The 19,324-nt window shown below is 36.5% G+C and overlaps 2 protein-coding genes across 5 annotated transcripts in view; one reads left to right on the plus strand and one right to left on the minus strand.

Annotated features, from left to right (window-relative positions):
* The window catches only part of LOC149476697 (trehalose transporter 1-like protein), a 35,221-nt gene extending 24,303 nt beyond the window's left edge, over nt 1-10,918 (plus strand). For both annotated transcript variants that reach the window (XM_089711213.1, XM_089711214.1), the window contains exons 2-5: nt 867-966; nt 8,584-8,713; nt 8,943-9,128; nt 9,271-10,918. In XM_089711213.1, coding sequence (XP_089567339.1) covers nt 867-966; nt 8,584-8,713; nt 8,943-9,128; nt 9,271-10,424 — 1,570 coding nt within the window. In that variant the 3' untranslated portion in view covers nt 10,425-10,918. The remainder of the gene's footprint in view (nt 1-866; nt 967-8,583; nt 8,714-8,942; nt 9,129-9,270) is intronic.
* rg (A kinase anchor protein rugose) overlaps nt 1-19,324 on the minus strand; it is a 385,845-nt gene that overhangs the window by 39,231 nt on the left and 327,290 nt on the right. For all 3 annotated transcript variants that reach the window (XM_089711107.1, XM_089711106.1, XM_089711108.1), the window contains 2 exons: nt 12,645-12,762; nt 12,139-12,241 (listed from right to left, as the gene is read on the minus strand). In XM_089711107.1, the coding sequence (XP_089567233.1) occupies nt 12,139-12,241; nt 12,645-12,762 (221 nt within the window). The remainder of the gene's footprint in view (nt 1-12,138; nt 12,242-12,644; nt 12,763-19,324) is intronic.

Raw genomic sequence — 19,324 nt, forward strand, 5'->3', positions numbered from 1 at the left:
ATTTAAAATCGAAGCAAATCTCCAAAGTAATTACATAATTATATATTACCTTTTCAATATTGTATAAAAACTTAAAATGAGTTATAAGAAACGGGTTTATCTTCCCTTTATCGTTCATTTAGAGCGAATAATGTTTATTAATGTTCACTAATCACAATTACCCGACTCGTTAGCTAACGATGGCTGTTTTTCAGTTTTATTCTGTGACGTTTTGTGAACATGTCAGTTTCGGGCCAAGCTTCAGTATGCTTGTTTGACTGTCGGGTTAGTCGTTTATTAAAGTAGCCTATAAACACCATAACGATTACGTAACAAAAAAGTAAAACCATACAAACATACCAGTGTCCTTTCAGTGAGTGAATAGTTATACATATTATGTTCAGTATATGGTGAGTGACATATAGACGAACTTATCTCATGCGCGTCATATACTACTTAAGGCAATAACAGCAAAAATTAAAATTATTCAGAGTGAACAACAATTAAATAATATTTCTGCTGAATAATAATGATTTGGATTATTTCGAAGCAACTAATCGAACCTCTAAAATGCGGTTTGGTGTGGTAACAAGACCGACTTAAAAAATTGCATTGTGTTTTGCCTTATTACACCCAAACTTCGCTTTATTTTTCTTTCAAACCAAGAAGAGATATGTCGGTTTTAAATGAAAAATCTATTGTTAGCTTTTCAAGAAGATTGAAAGCATAGCTTCTTATTTTCAGTCCTAAAAGGGGCAAACACGATAACCTACGAGTGTCTAAGTACTAGACGAAACTTTTGTAAACATATAAAATATAAATATTCTATAATAAAAGCTATAGTTGTACAAATAGCAGTGTTGTAAGGGAATGTGTTGTGTGTGCAGGAGGGTCGCGGCGGCGCGGCACGGCGAGCGGCGCGCGCGCACCATGCTCGCGAGCATCAAGGGCTTCTGGAAGGTGTGCCGATATGGCGACCTATACATGGTAAGTACTACACCGCTCTTCACCTATTTAGCATACATAGTAGAGTGCACACTTACAGTTATGTATGTATGAAGGAAAGTTTAAGGAAAACATCAAGTTTTCGACTTTGAGATGCATTTATGAAACGGGAAATGGTTATTTACATAGAAATCTAAATAACAAGACACATAGAAGTGCTATAATGTCATAATTCATATGAAAACCGCTGTCGCCAAAATCAACACATTTAAACCGATAGCTAAACAGTACACACAAGTAAACTATGCCTTTTATTGGACAGCTTGATTTTAGTGAAAACTAACATAAATATTAAATTAAGCTTTTTAATATGTATCCTAACGCACGAATTTACGGTTTATTTTAGAATAACATCCCTAAGTATATGAGACGTTTTGTTTCTTTTTGTTCCAATACGAAAAAATTCGGCTTTTCTACACAGAAGTTGTCAATTTTCAATAGATATAACTTTGAACATAAACTCATAGAAATAAGGTTGAAATTTGTGTTAAACGTGATAATAAGAATGGTAGACTGTGTCATTCATTGTTATTTCGATTACTATGGTGACACTCGTAATACTTGTAAATATTCTATAATTTTAAGGAAAAACGGCATTATTTCATTTTATGAAATATTATTCCTTTATTAGTATAATTACAACTTGTGGAAGAATTTCCGCAATGGGATATGCTGAAACACACCATGTTTATACACATACGTCTCCAGAGCAACTGAACAGTGACGAACACGCTGGTGTTGTGAAAGTCACCTGAGTGGCGACAAGGTCACGCGCGCTTACGACTTCTAGTGCCTTGTTATTTAGATTTCTATGGTTATTTAAATGTTTGTCTAATTGAATATCGAAATCTGAGTTACTAATTGGATATGACATTTGATTGATACAGTACCGAATTAAATTTGGTAATTAGTAGCACCTACTTGTTGGTGTATCTAATAAAACAATAAAACTATTTCGTTAATGTTCAGCTATTAAGCCAACTTACTCATATTTAATTATTCAAGCAACATAAATACGCACATTATCACATAAAATATGTACATTATAAATTATAATATGAAATAATAAAAATTATATTGAACCCGTGAACTCGAACCACATAAACTATTAAGATAAGCCGCCAGCTATCGCGTTTGATGTATTTTTGATAGATATGCAATGATATTCGTAGTTATAATCCAATTAAACTTTAATGAGACATTCGTCGGGGAAAAATACTCAGAAATAACAATAATTGTGACGTACATACAACATTGTACATACCTACTGTAGAATGTAGAGTACAGCTCTAGTACACTACACGCACCACTCGGCTGGGCTCACTATATGCTCCTTATAAATATTACATGATTCTAAATTTGGCTACGGTAGGTATCTTATATCCGACGAGTGTAAAAAATAATAGGATACAGAGTTATCTAAGTCTTTAATTATTCATAAATGCTCTAAAACAACAATTACACTCAACATGAAATAATTTAAGGATTAATTTTATGGGTACTCGCAAAAAGTGTTTTTAACTTTTAATTATTTTTTAACTATCAACAAGTATTTTTTTGAGGTTTCACGGATAACTCAAGTTACATAACAATCCTCGATATAATTATTAGTAGCGTTAATAGCGCATATACAAATGATTGAAATACTCGCTCGAGACTTCATTAAGTTAACTGGAATCGATATGAACGCTTCAATTAAATCATTATTACTTAATAGTAAATATTGCAACAACGTATGACGAGCATGGTAGGCGCCTTACAACGAAGCTCGGAGCGAACATTACTGTATGTGCTCCTCGGCCACATTACACTAATTGCATAAGGCGCGTTTTCCTTAGCAACGCGCATTCGGATACTGCGAGTTCATTGTTTAGATGCGCACTGACGCATCACATCGCCAATATCGCACCGGTAATGCAATTACACTTTGTGTACAAAACAAACAGACATCTATCAGTTAATTCGAAATTAGGGCAAGTAGTCAAGTATGCAATTCCACGTTATCATTTCTAGACAAAATGCATATAAGCCGTAAACGATAAAGCAGGTTTGCAAGGTCAACACATAAACGATTGTTATTTAAGCGTGTGTGTGATACGGACATTTTCACTTCCGGCGATCGAAGTGCGGCCGCGCGGCCCTGACCGCCGGAACGCAGCGAGTGCGGCACCGCACCGCGCGATCAGCTGACCCGCAGTAGGATATAACATATTATAAGATAATAATATAACATCGCACTAAACGCGACAACGTGCGATTTTTAGTTGCGTTTACTATTTATTTTATATTTTATAGCGATGTAGATTTCTCTTTGCATGAAACTTTTACATGTTAATAATATTTCTAATATTGCTAGACGCTCATCAGTCATCTATCAATAGAAGCAACATTCGTGATAGTAGAAGGGATGAGTGAAAAATCTAAATACAAATTGATTATTATTTTAAACTGTATTTAAATCAGTCGCAAATTTAATATTGCGTCGAAAAGTCGCGCCGTGTGGCGCGCGCCTGCCGTTGTTATTGAACTTGACCTGCGTCATCAATGTTACGAGGTGACCTCCGTTTTCAGAGCATAGTGCGTTTCCTTACGAAACTAACAACATACACACTTTCTTATGAACTTTCTTATAAAATTAAATATACTTATATTGTATTTGCTTCCAATTGATTTAAATTAGCAGTGAGAAAAACCATGACCTTACAATAATCTTACAAGTTAATTTTGAAAAATAATTATTTTATATGATGATTAAAGGTTTTTTAACGTGTATTTAAAGGAAGTGTTTCCTCATAGGTGCAAACGAAAGCTCGTGTTAAGCTATTTTAAGCGTTTCAGATTGAAAGCATTGCAATGTGTAAATATATTTAAAAGTTAATTAATAATAATTATACTATTAACAGGGTTACCTATCTTAATCTCGAATTTTAATATTCCGAATATCATAATCCAGAAAACGTTTGGACATTTTTTCATAACCCCGAATTTTAAAATTTCGAAGTTTTGTTTGCCATATAATCGCAACTCCGAATTTCATTTGCCCATTTCTTTATTTGTACGACGTTTTACAATCCAGACGAATGAGTTCCAGACATACGAATTCTAAATGCACAAAATCCAGATGACCGTAATCCATATGCACGAAAGCCAGATTTTTAAAACACAAATTTTTGAAATACAGTTAATTGATATCCAGACAAACAATGTCCAGATTTTTGAAATTCAAATAAACGATATCCAGCAAAACGAAATCCTTCCAGGGGGACGCCGCACGAACCTAACCTAACCTTCTGAATAGATTTTAACACTTTAACCTTTCTGTAATGGGCAAGTAAAACAATAGCGAGTCGGTTCTGGCACTCGCCGGCCGCTGCCGCGGCACGCTCGCTTCGCTCGCTCGGCTCGTGCGTGGGGGGTCACAGTTCAAACCTAACCTAACCTACTGAGTCGAATTTGACACTGAAACCTTTCTCTAATGGGCAAGTAAAACAATAGCGAGTCGGTTCTGGCACTCGCCGGCCGCTGCCGCGGCACGCTCGCTTCGCTCGCTCGGCTCGTGCGTGGGGGGTCACAGTTCAAACCTAACCTAACCTACTGAGTCGAATTTGACACTGAAACCTTTCTGTAATGGGCAAGTAAAACAATAGCGAGTCGGTTCTAGCGTGGGGGTCGTAGTTCAAACCTAACCTACTGAATCGACTTTGATACTAAAACTGGTCTGTAATGGACAAGTAAAACAATAAATTTACTAACTGAAAATGATTATTTTCAGTCGATAGTAAAGGTATAATCACGATTGTATGGAAATCAAATAAAAAGATTATGAAAATCTGGCAATAGTTTATCTGTTATACGATTATATGGGAACCAAATAAAAAGATTATGAAAATTTGGCAATAGTTTATTTGGAAAATGGTACGATGGGAAACAAAAAAAAGTATTCTGAGAATCTGGTATAATAAGATCTGTATTATGAGAATACGGGAAACAAAAAAATACTTTTTAAAAATCTGGTTTTGGTGCATCTGGAAATTGATTCATCTGGGAAATTAAAAAAGGAATTTTAAAAATTTGTCATTCATTACATCTGTCTTTTAAGTTTTCTAACAACCGTTTTCGGGGTTTTAAGATTCGGGTAATAGAAATTCGAGTTTTTAATAGGTTACCTATTAACAGAAAAGGTCAACGACTTTTCTGACACTTGAAAGTAGTATTGTAACTTTTATTCTATTTTTGTTAGCGTGTGCTGTCTCTTTATTACCGATTGATTCGTTGTCTTTGACAATCCATGTACAAAACAAGAGCAATTCATTTAATCATAGCCATTACGATTAAATCTTGATTTAAAACGAGATCCTTCTATTTAATAACAATTGTACATTTTTTCCGAGTTGATGAGAAGATAGATAACTCATGATATCTCTAATTAATGTTAATGTTATACGTCTAAGTTACATAATTAGATTGGCTACAATTCTCAAATGTGTAATGTACCACGCTTCGCAGTTCGCGAGTACACACACACACAAACACAAAGCCGTATAACTGAACAACAATCATCAGTTAGAATTACAATAATCGCCGCTAAATTATATAACGGTCAATTAAGTGATTCCACGACACAGTAAACAAAAGTGTATCGGCGGTTACATAAGCGTGGTCCGTGGACTTTCTGCAGGAGATGTAATGACATAACGAGCCGGAGCGCGGCGCTTCGCACTTGTAATTGATCTCGTTACATGACTCGACACTCGATACTCCCGTCCACAGCAATTGACAGACAACAATTGTGTGCGAATCGATATGTTTATTAAATATCGATTTGATTTATAAATAAACTTCCCAAAAATAGCATATCTTAATTTACTGTGCACGTTGTGTTCAACTGCAATAACTGTCATTTATTATAATAAATTTGTAGATATCCACATAAAAACCTTTCGATTGTTAAACATTACACACGAAAAGAGACATCGGATACGTTGTTACATATTTATAGTTCTGTAATAATAGAATTCTCATGCATTGTATCACAATGTATTACCTTGTAATACCATAAAACAAATCTACGTAGTCTCTCAGATAGGTTTGTGTTACTCCGACACTTTTCATAATATATCAGAACTACGACATAGTGACATAGAGCGACCTCAACAGATATTTATTTATACATAATATTATATTCGACGAAACTGAATAAAATGCGCCGACGAAATTCAACTTTTGCCTTTTATAGCACACGTGTGAGTTTTGCAAATTTCCACTTATCAAATCTAGATCATTCTAAACTATTGCATAATACTTGCGCAAGAATAAAGAATCCATTAGGTTTATGGTTGCACATTATATGTTTACCTATGTTGATAAAAACGAATCATATATAGATTTATAATAATTAGACATGACTTTTCCGTAGGAAAAACACGTCTCAAAAGCTCGTGAATTATAGTTATTAATAATTGCTAAATTACATTGCACACTCTTTAATTTTATAAATTTCTCCACTCCTTAAACTATTATGATAATATATTAATGAATTTCACGTCTTATACGGCTTAAAATAATGGAAGTTACCATCAATTACAATATACCTAACGATTTTACCTAGTTACTACAGAAAATAGATTCAATTATACCTATGTTTTATTACAAGCGATTAAACTAAAACGTACGTTAATTACAAGATTATAAAATTTATATCAAATTAGTATACGTATACCTACCGTACTCATTCACATCAATCAAAAACATTCTCGTCCAACGAAGTCGTCCTTTTTTGCAGAGGGTACGGGTACCATCGTAAATGATTCACATTTAAATTAAGTGTAACTTTTTCTCAGTTCATAATAAAGTAATTACGAAGCTCCTCAAATGTAAATGTTATCATAAAATTATGCGATGTTTTAAGTGCTGGTCTTCTGGAAGCTTCGATGATACGGGGCTATGGGTCCGCGTAAATGTCGGCTGCATGACAAATATAATTGATTGATCGAAACGCGGCTAAAATAAAATGATCGTATTTTAGCTTTTGCACTCTAAAAATTATTATTATAATGATTGTTTTGATTGTGACGCTACCAGAATACACCGTGAATTTAGTTATGGACCGCAATTCTAACCGATAGTTAATTATTTAAGAATAGTTTAGCATACAGCTAAAAATAAAACACAAATAGTTAACAGAATATTTACACAAATAGTTACAAGTAGTTTTATAAATCCTGAATTTAGGTAAAAGATTTGAGAGATAGAAACGAAATATGTTCTCATCGAATGAATTGGAATATGAAATAGTGTGACTATAATTCGATAATTTACAAATTAATTATTATATTATAACCGGATGTCATACCATCGTTAACTAATGATGCACCTATCTACTTTGATTTTCTGAACGTTTGTCTTATCAAACACAACAGCGTATCTCTAATAATAGCTCAAATTAAACAATGCCTCGTTCTTCTATCTACATACGTCTGCGTGTAATCAATTGTAAGACGTAGGAAGGTAATGATACACGTTCGTTCAGGAATCTATGAACGGCTTCGGTATCGAGTGTCGCCATTCGCCATCATCTAGAATAACTAGTGTTTAACATCGCGGCCGCTACAGCCGTTCCGCTCGTTACCCAGCTTCATGACATATAAACGGCCGCGTTACACCACTCCACGGCTGTCAACTCGATCATCGTCACATTTATTTAATACATATATAAATTACCCATTTAACAATTTAATACGGCCGGTAATTAAAACGTAATTGGCTTTTACAGCAGGACATAATTTCATGTTTACGACATAAGTGGCATTATTTTCCATAATCATTGTGACCCGCCATCCGTACCGGTCACTCTTAACTGTGCGACGTCATCTGTCGCATTTTATTTTGTGCTAACTACTTACATCTCGCTACTCTAGTTACCAGTAACTACTACATGGCAGAATAATCATCACTATTAAAATAATATAGTGATGATTGTTTTTCTTGCAATTTTCACTCCTTTGAAAATTAATGAATGTTCGAGATGAAATAATATTTCCCTGAAGCATGCGCAAATCACAACAATGTAATATCATTCTAAAAGTGAAAAGTATCCATTTATGGATAGCGTCCAACGATGACGATCAGCAATTGTATAAGGAAGGCGTGGTGTCGGCTGGCTCACCAGCAGCCACGTGCGGCCGCCAGTCACGTTTTTACATTATTTTCGTAAACCGTAATAGAAAAATTCTTGGCAGCAGCGCTCTGACGCCTGCCAAATACAAAGTCAACGTTCTCTCCATTGAGATACGGAACATCCGCTTTCTATGAAAATAGAACTGTAAATAGACCCTGAAGCGTTGCCTCCTCTCGTAATTCAGCTCACTATCATTGCCGTCACGGATATGGGCCAAGCGCTCGCCCAATTATATCGATATATTTAGTACAAATATGAATGTGATCTGGGAAGTACGTACGTTACTTAATAAAATAAGATGTTTTGTTCGTTGAATATTTAAATTTCCCTCTACTTATCTTTGTAAGTAGTTAAAAGGACGCGAGTTTCGCTTTTGCTACGAAATAGTGTTACAGTATTATCATACTAATGTAACGTTACAGGTACTGGCAGCGCTGGCCGCGCAGTCGATCAATATATCCGTGGGGTTCTGCCAGGGCTTCTCCGCGGTGCTGCTGCCCCAGTACACGCACGAGTACCCCGAAATCTCGTATGAACATGCCTCATGGATTGGTTAGTATATGACTGAATTTCGTTAAATAACCTATTAAATAAAAACTGAATTAAGTACCATAAGACTATTACAAAATAACACATTGATGACTTTGCAAAATTGAACCAGTAATCATTCCAATTAAACTCGAAACATTAAAAATAGATCTTTCAGTACAAATATCCTGTACCTATCCATAAAATGGATTTCTACTAAGCATATTTACAACAAGTTGTGTGTTCGTTGCAGCGAGTTTGGGCGTGATCTCGAACCCGGTGGGCGCGCTGCTGGGCGGCATGATGGTGGACGCGCTGGGCCGGCGCCTGCTGCTGCAGTCCATCGTGCTGCCCAACCTGCTGGGCTGGCTCGTCATCGCCTTCTCCGACACGTACGTCATGCTCTGCGTCGGCCGCTTCATCACCGGCTTCACTATCGGTACGTATTCGTTACTCTTCATCGACCATTTTCAGTAGCTCTTCATTTATTTTCAATTAATTCCTTGCAATTACATAAAACTTAAGCTTTTTAATAGTATTGTTTATATTCATATTTTTAATTTTTCAATTATTATTTGCAGGTATGTCGACCGCGTCATACATCTATGTAGCAGAGATCACGACGCCCGAGAAGCGCGGCGTGCTGAGCGCTCTGGGGCCGGGGTTGGTCTCCACGGGCATTTTCATCGTTTACTCGTTGGGCTCCTTCATCCACTGGCGCAAGGTCGCCGCCATCTGCGCCGGCGTGTCGCTTTTGACGCCCTTCCTCATGTACTTCGTGCCCGAATCACCGCTCTGGCTCGCCTCGAAGGGCCAAATGAAAGAAGCCTACTCGGCTATGTTCTGGCTTCGACAAAACAACAACGCCGCGCAGCAGGAGCTCATGGAGTTTGCCAAAGATAGGAAAGATGAAACCATGACTACGAGACAGAAACTCGGCCTGTTCAAGCGGCGAAACGTGCTCAAGCCGTTCGCATTATTGATAATTTTCTTCCTATTTCAAGAGCTATCCGGTATCTATGTAATACTGTACTACGCCGTGGATTTCTTCAAGTCAGTCGGGACGAGTGTGAACGAATTCACAGCCTCGGTGATAGTGGGCGGCGTGCGCGTGTTCATGGGCGCGGTCGGAGCGTGCCTCATCAATAGTTTTAGACGGAAAACTTTAGCCGCAACGTCAGGACTGTTACTCGGAGTGACGATGTTGGGTGCGGCGATCTGCGACAGTTTCGACGGCCCACCTTTATTTAAATTGGCGTGCATTCTACTTCATGTATCATTCAGTATGGTCGGATTCCTGCAACTGCCGTGGATAATGTCCGGGGAGCTCTATCCTCAGGATATCCGCGGGCTGATGTCTGGGGCGACATCGTGCTGTGCCTACATGCTTATATTCTTCAATATTAAAACGTATCCACAAATGGAGTACTACTTAACGAGCAATGGAACACTGTATTTATTCGGAATCTGCGCGCTGTTAGGCGCCGCTTATTGTTTGTTTTTCCTACCAGAAACTAAAGGAAAGACTTTAGCGGAAATTATGAAACAATTTGAAGAAGATAAAAAGGATGTCGATCCAGAAGCAGGTGTAGATAAGAAAGCGAACTTTGAGGGCAAGCCCGTGCAAAGGCGGCACAGCGCGGGCGCTGCCGTGTGTTTGGACAAGAAGAGTGAGTTGTTTAGGAACCAATGGGTACAAAGCGATAACGATAAGACTGTGGAGCTTCGCGAGTAGATTGTAATATATTTATATTGATGAACAATTGTAGGATTTCAATATTTCGCCCTTGCGTAGAACACTTGTTAATTTATAGCATGAATGCGAGGGCACGAATCGTTCTTAAATATTTTATATTTGAATGCAAATAATCATTTTGTTACCGACTGGCGCATGTGATGATAGTATATTAGTTACTATTTAGACTTAATTCTATTAAATAATTATCAGTATTATATAGTTATGAATGCATTGTTGTTATTAGTTGAGGTGCAACATTCCAATGTGATAATCGATTTACAAGGTGACGTCAATTGTAGCACTATAGGAACGTTTTTTAATGTGTAATTTAATATATTTTTATATTTTGTACAAATGTTAGAGCAGGGTGAGAGTTGGCTGTGTCGAGCGACTGTTAGTGTAATATAGCGCGTTAGGTTAAATATTTACTTACAAAATAATTTATGTTAATAAAGTAACTTCTGTGATGACCATTACAAATACTATGAATAACGTGTGAATTAAATACAAATTTGTTTTGAACAACTATGTTTTATTCTACACCCATTGTCTATTCAAATTCCTTTGAAGTGGACGGAAAGGTAATTAATTGTTTATTGCAAGTATTTGCTTACAAGACTATGTATTAAACGTAGAAATGTACCTATAGTACAATGCTTTGCATTGTTATATAAATGTTAATGACCGATAACTAGGACTCAATTGACTCTACATTCTCATACAATAGAGGAAACATTTGAATTGTGATTAATATGATTAGTGTTTTTCTTACATTCTCTCTCCATTCAAATTCGAACCTTCATAATAGTATTATTTCGTATATTTCAGTCATAATTCCTCAACGATTATTTTTTTTATTAGAATAATTACTACTATTAATAGTAATATTCATGTAATGCATATTACACGTGTATACAGGATGTAATCGTTAAGTGTGCACTGTGCACAGGCGATTATTCCGTAACTATTACAGATATAAAAAAACTTTAAACTGGTATCGAAAGTACTGAACCTAATGAGTAAAATGGCCATAATAATTTTTTAAAAATAAAACGAGAAATATCTAACCCCACACCCTGTATACAATATGCAGTTAAAAATAATGCATACAAAAGATCAACAAGCTAGTTTCTTGCCGGGACTTCTTTGTAGAAATCGCTCTCCAAACCGGTGGTAAATAATAAATTATTTATTTTCACGATTCAAAAGCGCTTCTGAAGAAAACCTTGACTAATGTCTAGTCTAGTAAATACATATTATTTAGATTTGAGTTTGAATACAACAACATCGTTGAGCACCATCTGGCGGAAACAATAAAAAGCTTTATTATAAGGTCTATCGATACACGTGGCCTGACCTCGCGAGAGACAGGCTCCAACTCTTTTAGTTCACAGATCCACCGCAAGATGGCGATAATAACTCATTCATATGATTCATGATGAATTTTCTTGGTTTTGTCCTCCTGCTAACGGTCTGACGCGCGAAGATTAAAATTTGCGCATTTTTTTTTTAATTTTTGATAAAAATATTTTTTTTAAATAATAATCAAAATCTGTTCAGCTTTTCAAAAAGGTAATAAGATCGATGGATTAGTTATTTTATTGTCTTATTCGTGAATCGTGACTACTAATGAGTTCTATTGTACCTCGACATACCTATATCTTATACAAAAAAAAATTGATATTAAAGAAAGAATAAGCAGTGGTCTGACCTGGTCTGCGGGATGCCGTACTTGATGCCGACGCCGACGCGCGGTAAGGCTTTGATCACCTTCTTCACCGTCGCCTGGTCCGGGAACGCGAAGAATATCGACGCTGGAAATGTTGAACAACATATTTAGAAAATCTATGCATTTTAATTGTCCATTTTTAAAATTTTATCTGTTATTAAGATTTTTTTAGGTCTCAAATACAAAGTGCAAAAATATATCCATCAACTACATTGTACACGTCTTGGCGGTTTCTTTTTTAATAAACTTCCACAGTAGGCAGTTAAATTAATTAAAAATAAATAAAACAAAATGCTCATATTCATGGTGCTTACACGTCGCCATAGTAGTAGACAGACAAGACATTGTGCATAATAACATAACTTAAATTATACATATTGTTTTTGATACATATTACGGCTATAGGTACGACTATAGTCAGATGCTGTTCCAGGTGATAAAGCTGACCAGTTATTCTAAAAGGTACAATAACATAAAAGTGAGCTCACTTCTGCTGGCGAGGAACATCTCGATGGCGGTGTTCTGCAGCAGGTAGCGGCGCGAGAAGATCGCGCGGATCTCGCTGAAGTACCATTTGCCGTGCAGGTGCTCGCAGTACTTTAACACCTGCAATACAAACAATATGGCTTAAAATTCAATAAAGATAACATTTATTAAAACCTTTGACGATAATTATTATTACAATAATTGCGAAGCAGTTTTTACGAATACTGCAAAACTATATGAGACTACTATTAAACATTAAAGGCCGATTTCTGAATTAAAAATTGATTGAGACAGATTATAATATCACATCCAAGAAAATATTTAAGTAGCATTTAAGCATATTTTAAGATATTCTTAACGTAAAACACTTAATTCAGAAACCATGCCCGTTAATCATAACACGCTAGAGTGTAGAGATGTTTTAATATTTTTAAATAGAGCGTTCGACTGTATCATAGTGTACCTATATTTATAACTTAATAACGCTGTAAATTAAAATTTATGAGTGTAAAAATGAATGTTCTTTTAAACTGAAACGCGTTCTATAAATGAATATTTCGGAGCGCGACATAATTATAATGGAGATATAGTGCGTGTTAATGGGCTTCGGGACGAAGAGCGGCGTCCGCAGTCACGCCTGCTTTATGGGCGACCGATTTCAGCGCGATCGAAATAAGTTCAGTACTGTCGATATAAGGTGGAAAGCAGATTGAGATGACGTAGCTTCCATTAAACATATAAACGAAAAGGTGACGAAAAATAGCTTAGTCTATTTTTACTTATGTGTAGTTCAGACGCGATCTACGCAATATTGCTGCTGCGTAATGAATATGGTTGTACTTTGAGACTGAAAGAGTTTAACGATCCCTAATTAAAATTCGATTATGTTTTTTTCGCATTGCTGGATTGCGTGGCATTTGTGTTCTTTATTATAAGACAGTAAAAGCATTTTCTCTTATTTCTTTCTTGATTCCTAATACAGGTGTCACTATAAAATGCGATGCTAATTAACTAGATTTAAAAGAATCCAAAATATAACTCGATTACGTAAACTTGGCAGTATTGAATGCAGGTATTCAGTTACCAATTATTATACACAACAGCACAATAAATAGAAAGCAAGTGTAATTAGTAGAGCAAATACTTCGAGGGTGGTATTGTCTGGTCTAATAACAACAACTACACGAGCGTCACATGTAATGTTCCCACATTAGGGCTGCGCAGGGCCGCGCGACCCTCGAGAGGGATTCTAGGCGAGATTGATTAGCGAACTGTTGAGATTTCAGATATTGTGGACCAGGGTAACGATATTAACCATTTTAAACCTGATGAAACAAAAATAATAAAACTGGAATTATGGATTTTCACTATAATTAATATGCTTATTAAATATTTTTTCTGTATTTTATTGTCATATTTCTCCAAATGTTTATTTAGTTGTATTTATTACGCTAGTGCTGTGCTGCATAAACAATAAATTAAAAAAATGTTGTCCACATATAAATCATGCCTAGTATTAGAAGTTATGTTATAAAAAAATCAAATAAGAAGGCTACAACATTTTTTCGCAACAAAAACTACATCTTAATTGAACAAGTTATTGAAAGAATGCAATAACATTACTTTACTATGTTTTCCATTATATCCCACAACGGGTGAGTCTCTTCCAATTACCAAGTTATTTGTCAAAACTCTTTTATGGAGCGTTGTGTGTCGGTAGCGATAGGGTCGGTAGCGGCGGTAGGGCGGTGGTAGTAGAATAAACTAGCTTAGACGTGGAATGTGATAAACGTGTGCGACGTTATCATAATAAAGCTATTTAAAATTAAAAGAATTATCATCAATTTACATTCAGTTTACTTAATGAGGAATAATTTTACACTATTTTTGATAGAAATAAACAAAGCGAGGAGTTAGCGTTATTAGAATTAAAAATAATAATTGAAAAGTTGAATAATTAGAATTAGCATGAAACGGAACCGAAAAAAAATATTCTCACGAACAATTTTTGCTTTTACTGCCAATTTTTTAAGACATTTTGCATTCCCCATAGAATAGTAAACACGTTTTTATTGAAATCTCTAAACGAACTTATGAACGGAAGACACGGTCCCCGAGGAGACACGGCAGCAGAGTCTCCCACGCCTGCTCTAGACACAAGATACATGGGTTCGTGCACTTCGCGACTGAGTGCAACAGTTGCAGTTTACGGCGCCACTTGTCGATCAATACATCGACGTGATCCAATGCAGCTGCCAGCCCGCTGACACATTGATAACTCGTTAACTACTTTATTAGATGCGACAATAGCGCTTGCATTTTACATGAGGTTAGAGGTAAAAATAAGCTCTTCGCTATGTTGACCGATCGGTCACTGCATAACATTAAACAGAGAGCAATGGAAATATAAGGAATTTAACATGTTAGTGAACTTAGCAGATCATTTTTAGCAGATCAAAAAAAAAATGTGAGTTCTTATCGCGTGCATTTGAGTTCTACAGTTCCTGATACTTTTTAGAAATAGTTCTGGCGTTTTTACCTTAAAAAACGACATTTGAAAAAATAATCTGCCAACTTCCCGTAGCAGATCATTTTTAGCAGATCAAAAAAAATGTGAGTTCTTATCGCGTGCAGTTGAGTTCTACAGTTCCTGATACTTTTTAGAAATAGTTCTGGCGTTTTTACCTTAAAAAACGACATTTGAAAGAATGATCTGCCAACTTCCCGTAGCAGATCATTTTTAGCAGATCAAAAAAAATGTGAGTTCTTATCGCGTGCAGTTGAGTTCTACAGTTCCTGATACTTTTTAGAAATAGTTCTGGCGTTTTACCTTAAAAACGACATTTGAAAGAATGATCTGCCAACTTCCCGTAGCAGATCATTTTTAGCAGATCAAAAAAAATGTGAGTTCTTATCGCGTGCAGTTGAGTTCTACAGTTCCTGATACTTTTTAGAAATAGTTCTGGCGTTTTACCTTAAAAACGACATTTGAAAGAATGATCTGCCAACTTCCCGTAGCAGATCATTTTTAGCAGATCAAAAAAAATGTGAGTTCTTATCGCGTGCAGTTGAGTTCTACAGTTCCTGATACTTTTTAGAAATAGTTCTGGCGTTTTTACCTTAAAAAACGACATTTGAAAAAATAATCTGCCAACTTCCCGTAGCAGATCATTTTTAGCAGATAAAAAAAAAAGTGAGTTCTTATCGCGTGCAGTTGAGTTCTACAGTTCCTGATACTTTTTAGAAATACTCGCGTAAAATGAAACACTAGAAAATTTATTTATGTCATATTTCATCACGCCGTAGCACCATGCCGTAGCATCATGCCGTAGCATCATGCCGTAGCATCACGCCGTAGCATCACGCCGTAGTATCATGCCGTAGCATCATGCCGTAGCTTCATGCCGTAGCATCATGCCGTAGCATAATGCCGTAGCATCATGCCGTAGCATCATGCCGTAGCATCACGCCGTAGCATCATGCCGTAGCATCACGCCGTAGCATCATGCCGTAGCATCACACCGTAGCATCACACCGTAGCATCACGCCGTAGCATCACGCCGTAACACATGCCGTAGCATTACGCCGTAGCATCACAGCGTAGCATCACGCCGTAGCATCACGCCGTAGCATCACGTCGTAGCATCACGTCATAGCATCACGTCGTAGCATTACGTCTTAGCATCACGTTAAGCCGGGTCCAGGTCGGGTTTTTTCAAATGTCGTTTGTTAAGGTAAAAACGCCAGAACTATTTCTAAAAAGTATCAGGAACTGTAGAACTCAACTGCACGCGATAAGAACTCACATTTTTTTTGATCTGCTAAAAATGATCTTTTTTTTTATACTAAATCCGACAAAGGAGCAGGCGGTGTACTGATGAAGGTGATCACCGCCGCCCATAGCAATTGCAACGTTAGGTAACCTTGCGATTGTTTTGCCGGCCTTTGAGGGACGCGTAGGCTCTTTTTTTGAAGGCATCCATGTCGTAGGTAGATGGAAACACCGAAGAAGGCAAGCTGTTCCACAATTTTGTTGTTCGGGGCAGAAAATGCCGTGAAAAACGCACAGTTGTTGATAGCCACTCATCCAGATGGTGCGGATGGTACTTGAGCTTGTGTCGTGCAGTGCGATTGTGGAATTTGGCAGCAAATCATTTTTTCAAATGTCGTTTTTTAAGGTAAAAACGCCAGAACTATTTCTAAAAAGTATCAGGAACTGTAGAACTCAACTGCACGCGATAAGAACTCACATTTTTTTTTTGATCTGCTAAAAATGATCTGCTAAGTTCACTAACATGAATTTAACTGCTTATTTAATGTTTTTACTATTTACCTTATAATGCATTTCTGAGCGAAAATGTTAAATCATTATTCATTTTTATTTACTTGACGCTTTTAAAGCTTTAATTTTTTATTTCAGGCATTACGGGCACATTCTTTATTCACACTAAACATAATAGACCGGGAGATACTGACACAAAATTTCGAGTCATTTGTAACAGGATGGCGGTTCTACAGGGGTCTTAGTACGCAATGACAAAAAGAAAAACGATGGTGTGAACACTGGTACCGGCGGCTTAGTCGCGTGGGCGTTAGTCGAACTCGTCGTAAAAATAGCGAAAGTCAAACGATTTGTAACACAAAAATTTTAGAATTTACCGATAGCCCATAAAAAAGAAGTAGGCGGTAGTGTCATGCCATACTTTTCCGGTGTGACTTACAGCCCGCCATACCGACGCAAATGTGTTGATTTAAAAAAAAACAATTCAACCATTTGTACCAGGCTAACTTTTGCACAGGTAACCATCGTCGTGTAGCCATTTACGAAAATCACCATACCATACTTTTCGGACGATTCCAAATGGTCGCCATACCGCCGAAAATCTGCAAAAAATTTTTTTTTTCGCTAAACTTTTTGTTCCAGTATTGCATTTGGATTTTTGGAGAGTATTTGATAAAATGTGACCATTATTATATTTGCCATACTTCTAGTAGGGGGAAAAAGTGCTGCCATACTTCATAAATAAATTTATTATTAATTTATAGAAGTGAAGATTTCTACCACCTAGATCTTTGAAATTTTGTATTTATATTTGTTGAACCTCAAACTTATAGGAAAGATTAATGCCATACTGTTATAAATCGTTCAAAATACGAATAAAATCATACAAGAAAAAAAAATCTTATACACATTCGCCACCTCCCACAGGTATGGCATTATCACACTTCTATTTATAATCATTCAGGAGTTGTTGAAAAAAAAATTTAGGGTGTTACAAATGGTTCGGCGAAAAAAAAAATTGCAGATTTTCGGCGGTATGGCGACCATTTGGAATCGTCCGAAAAGTATGGCATGGCGATTTTCGTAAATGGCTGCACGACGATGGTTACCTGTGTAAAAGTTAGCCTGGTACAAATGGTTGAATTGTTTTTTTTAAATCAACACATTCGCGTCGGTATGGCGGGCTGTAAGTCACACCGGAAAAGTATGGCATGACACTACCGCCTACTTCTTTTTTATGGGCTATCGGTAAATTCTAAAATTTTTGTGTTACAAATCGTTTGACTTCGCTATTTTTCCAATGAGTTCGACTAACGCCCACGCGACTAAGCCGCCGGTACCAGCGTTCACACTATCGTTTTTCTTTTTGTCATTGCGTACTAAGACCCCTGTAGAACCGCCATCCTGTTACAAATGACTCGAAATTTTGTGTCAGTATCTCCCGGTCTATAAACCTGTAGCACTGCAAACGGCTCTCAGCCAGTTTAGCATTCCGACCGCGTCGGATGGCTAGATATTTAGCGATAAGACAACTAAATCAATTAATGAATAATTTATTGACCATTAAACGAACGCAAATAATAGAAAATTTCTCATCGTTTTGCATATCGCGCGATCTCGGTTCGCGACTAAACTAATAAATACATAGCACGCTACCGCTCAATATGGCCACAATCGATTGGTTAACAGAAAGAAAATGCATTTACATTATTAATCGCGTTCAGCAAAAACGCAAACGGACCATGAATGGCCTTAATAGTTTCGCTGCTTCATACAAAGTTAACTGAACGTTATAAATTTTAACTTTCAATTTGTGAAATGACAAGTTTCAATCTTGACAATACCAATGGTTTACGTTGGAAAGCAACGCTCTACCAAAATATATATTATATATACATAGACATAGACCGGTAGAGAAAATGATCTTACTGGTGATAATAATCAGATGATCGTAAAAATACCTATGCTGGTATGTAATCACTAATCAGATTTTCGTCGTAAGCGAGCTGCTCGGGTGTCGCCAGCGCATTAACAGCTATCAAGATGTTCCCGCGGTGACACGCTAACATTTCCTGGCGCACATATAAATGCTTACTTTTCATAGATTAGATATAAAACTCACATTTATATTAACTCTCGAGAATTCCAGCTTAGCCGTGAATTATTTTGTAAGTGGTGTTTTGGTCGGAAAGTGTTTCAATAATTCATTAACTGTAATAGGTATATAGGAAAATTCCTTGTATAAATATAATGCAAAAAAACTGCAGTTAACGAATTTGGTAGAGTTATAATTATTGGACAAATGTAGAGAAAAGCTTCTTATGTTTAATTTTGACAAAATAATCAACTTTTTCAGCAACTGTTGTTTAATCTAATTTCTAAACGATAGCGAATGTACTA

Source organism: Colias philodice, chromosome 26 (assembly GCF_061535455.1).
Source record: "Colias philodice isolate Cphi_HAF_F1 chromosome 26, ilColPhil1 Martin Lab GWU primary, whole genome shotgun sequence".
Lineage (NCBI taxonomy): Eukaryota > Metazoa > Arthropoda > Insecta > Lepidoptera > Pieridae > Colias > Colias philodice.